Genomic DNA, 16,581 nt, shown 5'->3' with positions numbered 1-16,581 from the left:
TTTATTAATAAGGCGGGAAATTGGGAAAACCCAAAGAATATGACGCAAGCTCTTTGTGTATATTGGGAACACCCAAGCTCTTGATGAGACGGAACGAAAAGAAAAACGGAAACACAAGAGCAAGTCGGTAAACGGGAAAGAGCAAAAGAAGAGGAAGAGCAAGGGCAAGCGGGCAATGTGATTTATATTTATCAATGGCGACAAGAGCAGCAGCAGCAGTCAGCAGCTACAAAGGCAAAGTCACACCTACCTGCATCTTGGGGAAATGAACAGGGGAGGAGGCTCGGAGAGGCGTGGTTGACAACCACCCGGCCCCCATTGGTACAACCTCGAGAAAAAAAAGAGAGACATGGATACCAACCTACAGAAAAACACAACCGGCGGCGGAGGAGGCGGAGACGGGTGGCCCAGGCTGAAGGGTCCGACTGGTGAAGACAAAAGCACAAGAAATGCAGGCAAGCGCGATGGTAACGACCCTAGTCCCACACCTTCCCATCATGTAAGTGGTTGTCGTTCCTCTCAAAATATGTTTGATAGCCACCTCAGCACCCAAGAAAAAAAGCGGCCGCAGTCATGGGCTTGCCTTCCCTGTCTTGTAACTGTAAATAAACTCTTTGCATTTCATATCAAGTCCGAATGTGAAGAATGTTCATTGCCTGGTGGTGGTGGTGAGGTGTTGGGTGCTGCGGCCCATCCTCCCGCATGGCTCAGGTCGTCTGCGGCCTGCATGCGAACCTCCGTGATAGGCCTCCCTCCCATTGTGTTTCCTCTCTATTTGTTTCTACTTTCCAGCCACGCGGGTGCGTCTAACCCGTGGATATCTGCCGTCTAACCCGTGGATATCTGCCTTCTTTTTTTTTCGTTTTCCTTACCCCTCGGAACTAGGGATCTGATCGACTGGTGATCTCAGCCTCCAAGACTGAGGGATGAACAGTCGGACTTGTGTCATTACTTGACTATAGCGCGAGCTTTCTTCTTGATTGGGCACCCAATATCACCGAGTTTGTCACCGTCTCTCCTCGACTGGCCAACACTCCCCCCCCCCAGCTGTCCCATCCCCAAAAGCCTAGTCAAGAAAAGTCCAAGTCAAGCCAAGGAAAACGTGCAGCGGCAATCACTGGATGCCCAAGGGAGAGATCGCAGATCGTATCCCAGTTCCAAAAAGGGAGTGGGTGGGGCAACTGCACGGCGCTGCACCAATAGAAACCCTTCAACCGTGCAGCAAACGGTCTGGCAGGCGGCTACCCGTTTCTTGGCAGCCATCGCCAACGTGTTTCAAGCTACTGGTCACCTTCCAAAGGAAACATCTTGGTATCTTGACAGCACAATTGATTCCTCATTGCGGAACTTGATTCCAAAGGCCGAATAATACCATGACTGCCACTCTTGGTCTAACTCTTGGTCTAACTCTTGGTACCGACCCTCGTCTAAACAATCATGCAGTCACGGAACAGCATCAAAATAGGGTAGTCATTGTCATTACGGAAGAGTTCAACGAACGGCTAATTCCACATCTGGTTATATTTTCGCCGCTCTCCGGGGTCCAGGGGATGGTTAGCCAACAAATCACACGAGTTTGACTGGTCCATCTATACCCAATCTATCCAACACAATAGACCCCTCTTGGCTAAGAGGTGACGACATATTTGGCGGACGCACATCTCCGGCCCTTGTGTAATACTGCTAGCCATAGCCAAGCAGTGACCAATACCAGGCCCATGACAGATATCAGAAGGCCTCTCAACTTTCTATCCGGCATGGTTTATGTGTTAGTATGTAGAGTCATCTCTCTTCGTCCACCAGATAATTAGGCACTCTATGTGAAATCAAGGCTTTAGAGGGTGGAAGACACCTCTACCGAGTGTCTCTTGAAGGCCGACAATTCACATTAAAGACCCGCCAACTATCTTTAAAAGGGTATCAAGTGGACGTAAGGTCTAATCACTATCTTTCGCCCTTATTCCCAAGAACAAGGCCTCAAAAGATTACATCAACATATCCTCACATCTGAAAACCCCTTCGACTATCTTCACAGGCCAATTGGCTATCCTCACAGATATCCTAACCATCTCAAAAACCTCCTAACCATCATCTTACCAAAACCTTTTCACCATCCTTTACAGCGTCCTCGATAATAACAACCCCCCTATCCCGCCTCAGAATCTCCTTCATCAACGCATAGAGGTTCTCGTCTTCCCGGCCCCGCAATAATCTCTGTTCTTCGTCTTCAAAAAACACCACTTGTTGCAGCTCATTTAGCGCCGGGGCAAGCGAAGCATGGCGTGGCCCGATTTGCTCGTTGACCTTTCTCGTAAACCTCTCCTCCAAGGCCACAAGTCCAAGTTTGACGTTTGCTACCCAGCTCGCGCTCTCGTAGTGCCACCACTTGTAGAGATCCCGGAGATCGTGGCTTAAATCTTCGCCCATTCCTCCGTGGTGGATGCGAATCCAGAACAACACCCAAAAAAATGACTCAAGGTCGTGCATGAACCAGTGCTGCTTACCCTCGAGTGCCCCGTTGGCCATAAAAGTCGGTATGCCAACCATTCGCTCGGAGCCTTGAAGATGTTCCTCCTTGACGGCGTGATCCAAGTCGATCAAAAACCCGCGATCATCTTCCTTGCTCACCTTGAGATTACCCAGAGATATATCTCGGTGAAGGATGCCGGCTTTCTTCCGCAACTGTTCGTGCCCTTCAATACAGTCGGCCAGGGCGGTACATGCCAGCTTTGAAGATGCTCCGTATTCGATAGAAATCCCATACTTGGAAAGGATGAGGCGCCGGTGTACCCGATTTGGTGGCAACCATGCATTCCGCCCGAAGGTCAACCCCTTCCGGACATTGTTTTTGACATCATCATCTGTATGACGGTTAGCAAAACACAGGGCGTCGAAGTTGCGATGATCATACTTGAAGTTTGTTTGTCGAGTTTGTTGAGTTTGGTGAGAGAGTGTACATCACACGGAAGCCATCAAGGCTGTTTCCGATGGGGCTCTCTCGAACAATCCTCAATAGTTCTTCATCCATCATTGTGGATGGTATGCTCACGATATAAAGTGGATGGAGACAAAAACAGAAGAGGAGTAGGTTTGCTTGTTTGTTTTCTATTTTTAGCATTCGATTCCGTGAGCACTTAGAGGTACGTTCGACTCTGTTGGAAGGTGCGTTCGACTCCGTCGTCACGCGTTTAATCTCCTTGATACACACGTTGTGCTCGATTGGCAAACGCGCAGGCACCTGGTCAGGCACCCAGAACTCTCTCCTACTCGCGGGCCAAGGTCCCCCCAACTGTCTTGGATCACGCAAAGCAGATACGCAAGGTGTGATAGCCATCAAGTTCCACCTTTTAGAGGGTCTTAGGTATATATTAAAAAAGCGTCCCGGCAGGTGGTTCTCTGGGAAGCCCCAGAGGATGGCTTGGAGTCTCACAGATCTATCAACTATCAGTGACGGCCTCTATTCGAAGGACTCTTGGATTTTGCTCTATCAGCTTGTTTTTCTCCGCACTGTATACAATTTCTAGCTTCTGAAATAACAAAGATACGCTTGTTGGATTTTGTTCATGACTTTAGCCAGCATCCCCCTTTAGACCATACACAAGGTATGCATTTCCGCTTAAACACCACCCCCCGATGTCAATCACCTCCACAAGACCCTCACTCCCCCTCTTTAGTAAAACCCCCACACTTAAAATCTAGAGTCGAATTACTCTGCTGACTGCTCTCTGTTGCCAGAGTATTCAGTATCCACTCGCATAACGCTGCACATCCCCGACCTTTGGAGACAACAAGTATGAACCTTGCCCTGCCACACCAGTTTGGGCAAGTGAATGGAACGAAGGGAAAAAAGCTGTTTTGGCCCTCCCAGGCTTGCCTTTCCTTTACTCAAATTTCCCTTACTCACCCCCCCAAAACCTCCTCCATTAACCTCCCCCTTCCCCTTCCCATTTTTCACCTCCCAACTTTCCAAATTCCTCACCAACCCCCCTCTTCAACCCTGCACTTCTCCCGATCAACCTCCCAATCCACACAAACGAAATCCAATTTTCCAAGGCAGCCATTGCACGCCTCAACCCCCCCCCCCCCCCCACTTGACATAATCCTCATGCTGCCCCGTCCCAGTCAAATACGGCAAACAACAATTCAACCCAATCTCGTCTCCGCCGACAAAGCCCAACCCTCCTTCAGTCTTTCCAAACTCATCTCCTTCACCTGCCTGCAAAGGGCCTTGTATTCCGACAACAGCCCCACCGCCCGGCACATGTCCTGGCGAAACATCTTCTCCGTCCTCTAATCGTTGACGTGATTCACCGGAGGAGGACTAGACGAACCTCTGGGATCTGGGGATGGTGGCCTTGGCTTGGACCCGGCTGAATCGGACAAGCTTGAGGTGGTGGAAGACATGGTTCCTACGCGTTAGGGGATAATGAAAGTACGCGTAAAGCCGTGGCGGTTTTGGATTTGGCCCGGTGTCAGCCTAGTTGTCTTTTTGTGTTTTTGTGTGTTTTTGGTACTGATAAATCTCTGGTTTGACAGCACAAGGTTTAGCTTTCCGTTAGGCGTGAACTATCCATCAGCCTTCTTTTGCTCACCTGGGGTCACAAGCACAGCAACCCAACGGTGGCTTGAGTTTCCGGGGATTGGCTGATGGCGGATCAGGCTAAGTGGTGCTGGTGAAGAGTATGGCTTGTTCAGGCTAACAGTTGTGTGTGTGTGTGTGTGTGTGTGAAATGCTGCTGTAACGAATGTGGATGAAATGGATGTGGACGGTACCGTAGTTAAAAGCTGTGGTTGAACGGTCTGGCAATGGGTTGCAGGAGGAAATTCGGAACTTGTGGTCTGGCACCTACATGACGTTCCTCCCTGGCCAGGTGCACCTTCCTCGTGCCTTTGAACTGCAAGAACGAGGACAGGCAGCCGCACAATTCTAGTTTCACGTGTGATTCTGGTAGGCAGTGACTCCCAGAAAGAAGGAAGGTGCCAACCTTTGTTTGGTTAAAAAGAAAAGTCTTGTCGAGTAGATGAGTTGTCAGCATTCTAAGCATCAAAGGGGCAGCACTCGAGATACCGCCGAGGAATGTTCATCATCCTTAAAAGACACAGCTGTATGCTTTCAAAGGCACACCAACCACATGTTCTCAAGACACACTAACCACTGTACACAGATTCTATTGTTTTTTAAATATTTGTACAAATCCACCACCCCCCTTCCTCCCCTATTTTTCTCTACCAGGGCTCGACATGATATCATCAGCCCCATCCATCATATTATACACAACAAACCCCCCCCCCGGCCCGAAACCAGTAAACTCTAAAAACATCCCCAAGGGCAGGTTTAACCCCATCCCATCCATTTATATCTACGTACCCCCGGAAAAGCAACCTAGCCACCAAATTCCAATCCACAAAATCCACCACCTCTCCGCATAAACCTCCTTCCCACTCTTCTGATTCTCCGCCACCCCCGCCTGCCCCCCCTTGACCTTATCCAACACACTCTTCGGCGACCCCCCAAACCCATACTCAAACAACCACGCATGCTCCCACGTGTTCAAGCACAGCACCGGCTCCAGAAGCACCCCCCCGGGCGCAAAATCATCCTTCTTATACGCGCTCGCGTTCCATCCCGCACCCCGAGCGCTATTCTCCAAATACTGCTTGCCCGCCTGAATCCCCCTCTCGCTCGACTCCCCAACATCCGTAGCAGTGTTCAAGCTCTGCTTCCGCCAGTGCGCGGCCGGGTAAGGCGAGCCAGACAAGTAGGTCGTCAAAACCCGGAACTGGTGCGGGTCTTTGGGCCTGTCGCTCCGCACGAGCCAGACAAACCCGGGACCAAACATGGAAGTGGCCGTGTTGACCATCAGCTCCTTGAGCGCGTCGAGCGAGCCAAACGACTTGACGAGAGCGTCCTTCAGCTGGGCTGGCATGTCCTCGGCTTTTGTCTCGGTAGGGGACAGGCACTTGAAGAAGAAGTGGTTGTTGTGCGCCGCCGAGGCATAATTAAAAGTAGCTGCTTGGGCGGGGTCGCGGGCCGTGGCGAGGACGACGTCTTTGAGGAGGAGGCTGTCGTTGTTGGTTTCTATTCCCACCACCAAAATCAGCTATAGTCCTTCCCCCACATGGGGCAGTTAAAAGAAGACGTACCAGCACAGAGACGGTTCAAGTTGGACAACACATGGGTCTGGTAGTAATCCCAGGCGGTCGTGAAAGCCATAGGGGACAGGAACCCGTCGATTGACCTGTATTTCTGCCCATCTTCGGATTCCTTCTCTGGGATGTTCTCCAGCACGGGAACGGTGTGGTATGATGACCTGTAGGCGAGGGGCAGGAGCTGGCCAGCGGTTGACGACCGGGAGGCGGGGAGGGCAAAGGGCGAGGAGGCCCGCGGTATCCTTAACCTTGGACGCAGCATGGTGAATGTGTGTGTGTGTGGTGTGTGGAGGGAGGTTGTCGGATTGTCGTTCGTCCCTTGTCGCTATCGCCAATGGGCCAATGCTTGTCAATCGAGCCTCACACTCAACTTGGGAACTTTTTTCTGAATTGCCCGCCCGGCACGGAGCGGCTTTTGCCTGATTGGCTAGGCAGCTTTGCAGGGTTTAAGCTTTATGAGTAGCCAACCCTAACCCTTGGTTGCATGGGGTGGGTTTCTCAGTTGTGTTGTCGGGGACTTTGATGAGGCAGATCTCTTCTTCAATGAAGAGAGGATTTCGTTTTCTCATGTGTAATGAATGTCTTTGGGAAGTTCAACTCGAGCATGCATACCTTCTCTTCCCTTGGAGGTTGTAAGTCAAGGCAGTCAGAGCACGCTAACCAGCCCTGGTCGAGCCAAGCGTTTGAAGAACCAACAACACACTCACACCAACTCTCTCTTGAGCTCGTCTTTGAAAGTGTTTCATTCCCAAAACTATGTCTGATATCTTCGTAAATGAACCATAATGCCCATAACTCTGACAACACATTTACCCATCGAAGCCCACAAACCCTCAAAGACCAAATTAGTCAACAAGAAAAATGCCTTGATGCAACTCAACCAAACCAACCCCCCCTCATCCAAGGGGATGAACGATTCATGAAAACGGAACTCCCCCGCCACCAAAACCCATTCTCTAAACACCGATGCCAGACATGAAAAAATCCCACGCAGAAACAAATATGCCAAAAAACTCCATCAGTCATATATGTACAAGTCCATGGTGAGCAACTTCAGATATCATCCTCCACCATGCTCAACACATCCATCTCAGTCTTGACCATCCGTTCGAATTCCTCCCTGTCAATCCCCGCCGACCGTGAAAGTAGAAACAAACTCCTAATACTCCTGGAGATGTGCTGCTTAACACCAAACTCACTCTGCTCGCGACGCTCTGCGCTCTCTTCCAGTTTGGCAACTGTCAATGACCCGTTGGAGCTGGCGCTGGAGGCAGGACGAGGATGAAGGAGGTTTGCCGTCCTCTCTTCATCCTCCTGCGACCGGGTTGAGCGGACAGAAGGTGATTTTGGTGGCTCCAATGTCCACGATCCGGTCATCTCGTTGAGTCCACCGCAGTCACGGGAGCCAGCCGGTCTGCTTATGCCCAGTGGTGGGGGCGCCTCGACTTGCTCAACCTCCTCGTCGGGATCATGAGGGTCCATGGCGGGCTGGACATCATCGTACTGGGCGTAATATGCGTCTTCGGCCGATTGCGTACGCTGGATTTCCGGTTGCTCAGGACGCATGGATTGCGGAGCGGGGGATTGTTTCATGGCTGGGGTTCTGGCGGGTGTTGCGTCGTAGCGAGCCCAGTAGTCATCGTCATCGTCCTCTTCTTCTTGAACGGTGGTGTTCATAGCTACCGCCACTCCCCGGATACCGTTGGTGCTGGGCTGCCTGTTTCCTCCCGCCTTGGTCGCCTGGAATGCCGCCTCAGCTTCCGAGACGCTCTGGAAGCCGCCAAACTCGGTCAGTGGTGAGGGGCTGCTGGCTGTGCCAACTTCGCCAGTTCGCCATCCGTTGGGTCCCCCCTCACCATCGGCATCGTTTATGCAGTACACCAGCCGAACAAACAGATCAAAGTCTTTGAGAACGACAAGTGCCTGCAGAGTCTCCTCGTCTAGCCTCTTATATCTGATCTCGACATTGTAGTCCCAGTCCAGCTCGATCTCGCCGGATACTGGGTGCGGTTCCAGACTGCCGCTCTGCGCAATGCTGGTCAACTTGGACACCTTGGCGGTATCATATGTCAACAGTCTGATCCATGGTTCTTGGCTAGCTTCTGACATGAGCTTCACCCGCTGTCTGAGGATGGGGGAGAGGAGTGGGAGGACGGTGCTGGGTGGCTGAGTTGAGACGGAGGCGCCCGGGAGAGCCGAGAGGAGGGGTGTTACAAGTCTGCCAAAGTCTGGCGGCGAGATTTGTTGTGAAGTCATCCTGATGCGTGATTGATGTGGTTGTTTGTTGGAGGAGGTGAGAGAAGTGTTAAGGGGGGGTAGGTAGGTGGATAGTAGCGGATCTGAGTGGGACTGAGCTGATATTGTATAAAAAAGCAAGAAGATGGAAGAAGCAGGTCGTCTATATGAAGGCTCCAGGGGCCGTGCCAGAATGTCTCATACGCAGGGCAGGTGTAAAACAAGATCACATGCCGCTAACTCGTCATGCAGATGAATGTCTGGGTGGTGGATGAGCAACACGGCGAGACGAGAGATGCAGAGAGACGCAGAGAGATGCAGAGAGGACAGACTCTCCTGTGGCTAGCGATAGCGCAGGAGGGGGACGACGTCTTGATATCTGGGTGAAATCGGCCGAAGTTGCCGTGGCCTGTAGGTTTCACGACGAGGAGGAACCTCAACATGAGGGTCCAGAACCCCACTCGAACCTCACACGGGAACGGAGGAACGGCGTGTTAAGGCGTGCATCTCGACTCTGATGTAACAGAGCCCTTCCGTGTGGCCGCTGACCCGCTGAGAGTTCAGGGCATTTCAGCCAAGTTGAGGTGGGTCCCGCCGCTAAGCTGCGATTCGGGCGGATGGAACCAATCAGAGCTCGACTTATTGCACCCCGTGCTGCAATGACGGCGGAGCCCAGTGGTCGCGGGGAAGGTGCCTGCCTGTGAGAGAGAGCTGCCGACACTGCCCCGGCTCGCGGTGAAAAGGCTGCCGATGCTTGAGCGAGGTGGATTCGGGATGTCGGATGCAGATAAGACGCCTCTTTCTGCTCCATGCAATGCATCTGTTCTCGGATCCCCATGGATCTTTGCTCTTCCTCTGAATATCTCGTCAATCGCTGCGCTCGTCAGTCGGTCGTTGTCCATCCGCGTGTGCTCACACTGCAGATCGGAGTGATACACAGTATGGCTTTGGACTCGTGGTTTAGGTGGTCAAGAGATCTAGGCGACGGCTTGTTCCGTGCGCTCCCTCAACCAGCAGAAAAAAAAGTTATAGCCCCCTGTCAACTGACAGCAATGTCGTCACTGCTTTTGATATCTTCAGATTTGAGGTCCAAAAATACACAACACCACCATCAATCACGATAAGCCGCGCCCCTGGTGTATGAGGACATGAGATTCATGTAGCTGCATTTCCAAGCATACACGCAACTTACCGAGCTGTCTTCAGTGCACTTTTTCCATTTTTGAACACGCAATCGCTCTGGAAGGCTCTAGCAACGCATATTGCTTTTTTGCCCAAGCTACAGCTGCAGCTTGATCGAGCTTCCCATTACCTTCCTTGAAGATCACCCACAGACACCGGACGGACCAAAATAAAGAGGCGCAAAAAGCTTGTTGTCCCAGTGCGTGCGCCTGCATATCAACCATCCCTGCGTCGTCATCCCCTCTTTGGCTCGTCATATCTTCAACGACGACACCTTCATCACCCCCCACTGAATGAATGTCAGCCAAACCAGGCGACCGCCTCAAAGATGAAGGCACCCGCCTCCAAGTCACCGCCGCCGGCGCCACAGCCGGTGTAGTCTCTCGGTATGCTCCTCACCTCCTCCACCCCCTTTTCTATACCCCCCCCCCCCCAAACCCACCCTAACCCTATGTCTCTGAATAGCTTCGTCATAGCCCCCCTAGACGTAGTCAAAATCCGCCTCCAACTCCAAACCCACTCCCTCTCCGACCCCCTCTCCACCCGCAACCTCCACGGCTCCCCTATCTACAAAGGCACCCTCCCCACCCTCCTCTCCATTTTTCGGTCCGAAGGCCTCACCGGCCTCTGGAAAGGAAACCTCCCCGCCGAACTCCTGTACCTCTGCTACTTCGCCGTCCAGTTCACCACCTACCGCCAAACCACTCTCCTCCTCCACTCCACCCTCGGCGAGTCTACCCTCCCCCCATCAGCAGAATCCTTCATCTCCGGCGCGGCAGCCGGAGCAACAGGCACAACAGCCACCTACCCCCTCGACCTCCTACGAACCCGCTTCGCCGCCCAGGGCAATGACAAAATCTACAAGGGCTTCCTCCCCGCCATCAGACAGATCCATCACCAGGAGGGGTACAAAGGTTTCTTCCGGGGGTTAGCCCCCGCCCTGGGACAGATCATCCCCTTTATGGGGACGTTCTTCGCCGTGTACGAGACCCTCCGTCCCAAATTGTCAAAGCTGGAGCTTCCCTTCAGTTCAGGCGGGGCATTGACAGGGACGATAGCTTCTGTTATTGCCAAAACAGGGACGTTTCCGTTGGATTTGGTGAGAAAGAGAATACAGGTGCAGGGCCCGACGAGGGGGGGGTATGTGCATAAGAATATACCAGAGTATACCCACGGGACATTTGGTACGATGAGGGAGATTGTAGCGCGGGAGGGGGTGAGGGGGTTGTATAGGGGGTTGACGGTGAGCTTGGTCAAGGCTGCGCCGGCGAGCGCGGTGACCATGTGGACTTATGAGCGGGCGTTGAGGTTTTATGGGAGTTTTGGAACAGGGGGGAATAACGTCAAGGGGATTTGAGGGTTTTAGGTAGCAAAAATGGGTATATACAAGGATACAGCACTGTAGAAACGGGATATATTAGTTGGATGAGAATTGTACATAATAGACCACACCACTTACATGAACATACCGCAAATAAGAGTTGAGAGTCAATTTCTCACAATTCAAAAAAGAAACAGTATCATTCTGCCCCCCAAGCCTTTTCTGACTTTTAAAAAATGGCAAGCTTTCTACGTATTGATACAAGAGGGATAATTCCGCTACCGCCTCTGCTACCCCTTCTCCCAGGCTAGGTACACATATCACTTTTTCCCAACCCCCTTTTTTGTCTACCTCACAGCACACAACCATTCCCCCTTTTCATTTATTTCCCCTTCCTAACCCACCCCTCCAACCCCTCCCTAACCTCCCTAACCCCCTCCTCAATCTTCCTCTGCGCCAGCTCGGCATGCACCTTTGCCATGTAAACACCCTTCTCCACCCCCTCCCTAACCTGCAGATGCGCCTCCGCCACCGCAGGTACCTTCTTCTCGTAATACCACAGCAGCTCCGAGACGTTTGTCATCGTGACGGGGAGGACGGTCCAAGCGGCGGTGATGCCCAACGCCAGGGGTGTCGCCGTGCGGAGGAGGACGTTTCTGTTGCGGGCGACAATGCTGCCTGCCATTCCGGCTACGAGGACATAGATGGCTCCGGGCATGAGCTTTTCTCCTGAGGCACGGTCGGGGGCGAGGCCGGAGATGGTGGAAGTAAAAGATTGCTCGAGGTCGAAGGCGCGGGAGAGGGAGGAGTTGACCGCGTCTTCGAGGATGCAGGAGTGGTGGTAGAGGTAGAGGCGGGCGGAGCGGATTCGCTGGGCGAGGAGGTCGGTGGGGGTTTCTTTTTTGATGACCGCTGGTTCGGAGGTGGTGGGGAGGGTGATGAGGGAGGTGGAGGGTGTTGTTGGCTCGGCTGCTGCTGGCTTGGGGGGAGCGGGGAGGGTTTTGGAGGTGGGGAGGGGGTCGTCGAGGTCGTCGTCGTAGATGGGTTTTCTGGGCTGGGGCGTGTGTTAGTGGGGTGATGGTATGGTTTGGTAGAGAGGTGCTTGACGTACAAACTGACGACCGTTGGGGGCTTCGGCATGGGCGAGGGAGGGAGAGAAGGCGATGCTGCCGACGAGGACGGCGGCCGTCAATGGCGCGGCTCGCTGGAGAGGAGAGACATGTTAGCGATTTGCAGATAGATGTATATATGACGCTAGGTGCAAGGCGGGATGGATAGGTAGCTGCATCCGGGACAAAAGACTTACCCGTTGAAACAGCAGTCTGGCGGCCATGGTCTCGACCCAATTGGATTTTCCCTTGCGACGAAGAGGAAGAGGAAAAAGGAGGGCTGGTAAAAGATTGTTGCCCGGGGAGCAGGCGTCGTCTGTGGTCGAGAGCTACAAAGTTCAAAACGACCGGGATTTGGGAACCTGGAAGTTGCAATGCTGGCTGGGATTAGATGCGGGTGCGGCTATTTCCGGGATCTCGGTACGGTGGTATTCGTTCGTCACTGTCTCAGAACCCTTTTGGCCCTACAAAGAGTGGCCTTGGCATTGTCAACCCAGGGAGTCTACTAGATGACTGGCAACTCGGACTACTTTTGAAGGCCGCACAGGCCACCCAGCTAAAGCCCGGCAATTAATTTGATCAATTAAACAGCTAATCAAACTACATAAATTAGTTGGGCACGTACACAACTTTACTCAATCAACTACAACTTAACTGCACCATACTCAATTAAAGTATAAATAAGTATACTAGGCTTTTCTAGTAGTAATAAAGGCTTCCACGCATACTAGTTTTTATATAATAATATGGTAGTATCATACTTGTAATTTAAAAGCATAGCTTTTGTGGTGAACTTTATGCTTGAAGTCCAAAAATCTGGATGGGCTGCCCAATTAAGCCTAATAGTCTAAATCAGCTTTGGCTCAGTTAAGTGAGCAGTTAGGTGACCTGGTTTACACAGATGTGGGGGGTGGTCCGAGTTGCCGGTCATATGGCAAAGTCCGCTCAAAGCCTCACACTATAGCCGCAGCCAAACAAGCGCAGCTGCCACCACTGCCACAGCCCTAACCCTTTTCATATAAGGTTAGACAGAGGCAAACCAATACCACCGTACTCGGAATTTTGACTTGCCATTTTTTTGGGCGACTCTGCCATCCCACCTCGACAGACGACAAACCCCTACAACTGCTCGTGTGCCTGCTCGCGAGGTTTCGAAAACAACTGGATCACATTGGGGAGGGCAGAAGGAGGTTATCGACATAGGTGGCGTCCGGCTCTAGGTAGCCCAGCGGTGACTGGGCGCGGTTGAGCTCATCTTCAACTTTGCCAGCACCCCTCCACTCGTTTACACCAATGCCGAGCTAGGGACAAAGCTCTCGAGCCCGCCTTGTCAATCGCAGCCATGTTGAAATCGATACAGTCCCAACTTTTACGGTCGACCCGGCTGAGGCGACCAATATGTTCCAGCTGTTGTTTGTCCCACACGCAACGAAGATGGCTCTCGGTAGATGCTTTGGGCCCAGTGTCTGCCTTCATTCACACCCCGCCCAAGGGTTATGAACGGCATGACGACCTTTTGCTCCGCGATATTTTCGATTCGTCGACGCATTGGAAGGAGTTTTCGGCACCGCCGTACATAAACAAACCGGTCGGTCTGTTTAGGAATCAGTATCTGAGGACACCTAGTGGGTTCCTCACCTTCGCCCAGGTGAGCTTGAAGAGAGCGCGGGCCACCGTCGACAAGGTGCTGTCGGCAAAGACGGTGGAGGAATATCGAGGAGTTGTTCGCCAACTTGACAGGTTGAGCGATATCCTTTGTCGAGTTCTTGATATGTGCGATTTCGTCCGTGTGACACACCCAGAGCTTCTCACCCAGCGCAGCGCCGACCAAGCTTGGGATTTGGTATATCAGTACATGAACGAGCTCAACACCATGACTGGCTTATACGATCAGCTGATCAAGGCCATGTCGAACCCCGATGTTACGTCTGTGTGGTCAGAAGAGGAAAAGTCTGTTGCTGAGGTGTTGAGGTTGGATTTCACCAAGTCTGCCGTCAACCTGAGCCAAAGGCACCGGGAGCGTTTCGTGTGGTTGTCGTCACAAATCAGCACAGTTGGGTCTCGGTTCATCCAGGGGATGAAGCCAGAGTACCCCGAGATTACTGTGCCGAGCAGCAAGCTTATGGGCATGGACCCGGTAGAGGTCAGATCGGCCACTCGGTTTGGCCAGACCACCTTGGAGACACTGGGTTCAAAAGCCACTTTGGCGTTGCGGACGGTCAAGGATCCTGAGGTCAGGCGTGCTCTCTATCTCGCTTCTCGTACAGCATCTACCCGCTCGGTAGCTATGCTCGAGCATATGGTCAAGTTGAGAGGCGAGCTCGCCGATCTCTCAGGCTTTGAGAGTTATGGCCATCTGGCTCTTCGTGATCGCATGATGGCCAAAAGCCCAGAGGCGGTGGACCAATTCCTCCGTGCCCTGGCACATAGCAACGGCCACAAAGCCAAAACAGAATTGGCCGAGCTCAGAATGTTGAAGGAGAGGGAGACAGGCAAGTCTGAGGAGGTTTACCCTTGGGATAAGGACTACTACCAGGAGGCTCTTCGAAGATCAGAGAGGGCGCCGACGCGGTCGGATGACCTCTCCGCCTACTTTTCTGTCGGCGTCGTCATGCAGGGCCTCTCCAGGCTTTTCACTCAACTGTACGGCATCAGATTTGTGCCAACGCAAACATTGCCGGGAGAGACATGGCATCCGGATGTGCGCCGCCTTGATGTCGTGTCTGATACAGATGGCGTGGTGGCTGTGTTATACTGTGATCTTTTCTACCGGCCAGACAAGTCGCCCAACCCAGCTCACTTTACGCTCCGCTGCTCACGCGAGATCTCAGCAGAGGAGGTGGACGAGATCTGGCTTGAGAGCAAACACGATCCAGATGCTCAGTCTTTCCCGACCCCGGAGCAGGCGGCGAACGACGGGATGATGTACTCCAAGCGTGGAAAGGCCGTGATGCAGCTTCCCACCATCGCCCTCGTCTGCGACTTTCCCCAGGCCGCCAGGGACCAGCCTGCTCTCCTGAACTTTTACGAGTTGGAAACGCTCTTTCATGAGATGGGCCACGCCATACACTCGATCCTAGCTCGTACCTCGTTCCAGAATGTGTCTGGCACCAGGTGCGCTACAGACCTGGCGGAGCTGCCATCGACATTGATGGAGTTCTTTGCCGCCGACCCGGCCGTGCTGGCGTTATTTGCTCGGCATTACCAGACGAACGAGCCGCTTCCTTACAAGCTGGTCACTCAAAAGCTCCACCAGGCGCGGAGGTTCGAGGGTCTGGACACTGAAAACCAGATTATCATGGCAATGCTGGACCAAAGGCTTCACTCAGCTGAAGCTAATCGACCTGGGTTTGACTCTACCAAGATATTCCACCAGATTCAGAGAGAGCTCAGCAGCATGCAGCCTGATCCAGAGGACACGAGATGGCAGGGCTTTTTTGGGCATTTGTCTGGGTACGGAAGCACTTACTACAGCTATCTGTTCGACAAGGTGCTGGCCCAACGGGTTTGGGACGTGGTGTTTTCCGGTGGCGCAAACGGCTTGGCGCTAGATAGACAAAACGGGGAGAGGCTTAAGGAGAGCCTCCTCAAGTGGGGCGGCGGTCGTGACCCATGGACATGCCTCTCTGATGTTTTGAAGGACGAGAGGCTGGCTGATGGCGGAGAGAAGGCCATGGCTTTGGTAGGCAGTTGGGGGGCAGGAAGTCACTAGTGGGGAGCCGGTTGTATGAATATGTATGATGTATAAATCGCGGACGTTTATAGAAATAAATTCAAGTCCACCTCATCTTTCACATGTCTAGAACATTGGGTGGTTCTCTCAACAACGGGCTTGGGATACGGAGGAAGGGGTCTGGCTGATTTGTGGGTGATGCTGAGGCTTGACCTTACAAGATTACATGGGGTTGGGTTTTTGTTCCGGGATAGATGTGAAGTTACCTTCAGCCAGTCACCGTAACTATATTCACCAAGTAGAGACAACAAAAGATGCACAGCATTCACACCAGGACAATACTCACATGAACAATCGTCTTTAACTGTGTTACGGTGGTTCGTCCAACTCAGGTTGAGGAGACATTTACCGAGGCAGGCATAACCTATACATAAAGCGGCACAACAAAATGGTTTTAAGGTTATCGTCAAGTTGTCCGTTTCCACTCAGTAATTAGACCTGGATAGACTCACCCTCTCTTGGATTACCTTCCACCTCCACCTAGTATGCCTGTCGTTGGGCCCGAGAGCAACCCCCCCTCCGCCATCGCCTTCACCACCACCAACTCCCATCCACTCGTTTTCATTGTCCAGTAGCATTTTCACCATATCCGTAGTTTGGCTACTATTGTCACCGTGGAGCACTGTTTGCTTCTTTCCCCAGAGCAACCTCCGCCATCTTTGGTCGTTTTACAGTGCGTAGGGCCACTGTTAAACGTATCTTGCCTCCCCAGTGTATCCCCCCGGTTTTTATTTTCGTTAACATTATAACCGTCCCCATTACCATCCGTCTTTTCCCTCCTCTCCTTCTCCCCTCTCCCCTCTCCCCTCTCCAGTAATGCCCCATAGGATGGCGCCGTGATTCCTCAGACA

General features: G+C 52.5%; 6 protein-coding genes across 6 annotated transcripts; 2 read left to right on the top strand and 4 right to left on the bottom strand.

Moving 5' to 3' along the window:
• Positions 1-2,088: 2,088 nt before the first annotated feature.
• On the bottom strand, positions 2,089-3,334 carry PODANS_1_10625 (uncharacterized protein; the record flags this gene model as incomplete). The annotated part of the gene is made up of 2 exons (XM_001908689.1): positions 2,089-2,861; positions 2,965-3,334. 2 exons carry the CDS (start codon positions 3,332-3,334, stop codon positions 2,089-2,091), a joined length of 1,143 nt encoding a protein of 380 aa, XP_001908724.1.
• A 2,026-nt stretch (positions 3,335-5,360) lies between these two features.
• PODANS_1_10620 (uncharacterized protein) lies at positions 5,361-6,412 on the bottom strand (the record flags this gene model as incomplete). The annotated part of the gene is made up of 2 exons (XM_001908688.1): positions 5,361-6,079; positions 6,145-6,412. The coding sequence occupies 2 exons, from the start codon at positions 6,410-6,412 to the stop codon at positions 5,361-5,363; spliced, it is 987 nt and encodes a 328-aa protein (XP_001908723.1).
• Positions 6,413-7,203: 791 nt separating this feature from the next.
• Positions 7,204-8,406, bottom strand: PODANS_1_10610 (uncharacterized protein; the record flags this gene model as incomplete). The annotated part of the gene is made up of 1 exon (XM_001908687.1): positions 7,204-8,406. One exon carries the CDS (start codon positions 8,404-8,406, stop codon positions 7,204-7,206), a length of 1,203 nt encoding a protein of 400 aa, XP_001908722.1.
• A 1,458-nt stretch (positions 8,407-9,864) lies between these two features.
• Positions 9,865-10,924, top strand: PODANS_1_10600 (uncharacterized protein; the record flags this gene model as incomplete). The annotated part of the gene is made up of 2 exons (XM_001908686.1): positions 9,865-9,953; positions 10,033-10,924. The coding sequence occupies 2 exons, from the start codon at positions 9,865-9,867 to the stop codon at positions 10,922-10,924; spliced, it is 981 nt and encodes a 326-aa protein (XP_001908721.1).
• A 346-nt stretch (positions 10,925-11,270) lies between these two features.
• PODANS_1_10590 (uncharacterized protein) lies at positions 11,271-12,221 on the bottom strand (the record flags this gene model as incomplete). The annotated part of the gene is made up of 3 exons (XM_001908685.1): positions 11,271-11,942; positions 12,000-12,092; positions 12,195-12,221. The coding sequence occupies 3 exons, from the start codon at positions 12,219-12,221 to the stop codon at positions 11,271-11,273; spliced, it is 792 nt and encodes a 263-aa protein (XP_001908720.1).
• A 1,118-nt stretch (positions 12,222-13,339) lies between these two features.
• PODANS_1_10580 (uncharacterized protein) lies at positions 13,340-15,709 on the top strand (the record flags this gene model as incomplete). Its single annotated transcript, XM_001908684.1, has 1 exon — positions 13,340-15,709. One exon carries the CDS (start codon positions 13,340-13,342, stop codon positions 15,707-15,709), a length of 2,370 nt encoding a protein of 789 aa, XP_001908719.1.
• Positions 15,710-16,581: the final 872 nt, after the last annotated feature.

The sequence above is a fragment of the Podospora anserina genome, chromosome 1 (assembly GCF_000226545.1).
Source record: "Podospora anserina S mat+ genomic DNA chromosome 1, supercontig 2".
Lineage (NCBI taxonomy): Eukaryota > Fungi > Ascomycota > Sordariomycetes > Sordariales > Podosporaceae > Podospora > Podospora anserina.
The sequence above is the reverse complement of the archived record's forward strand: the minus strand, read 5'-3'. Positions and strand labels throughout refer to the sequence as shown.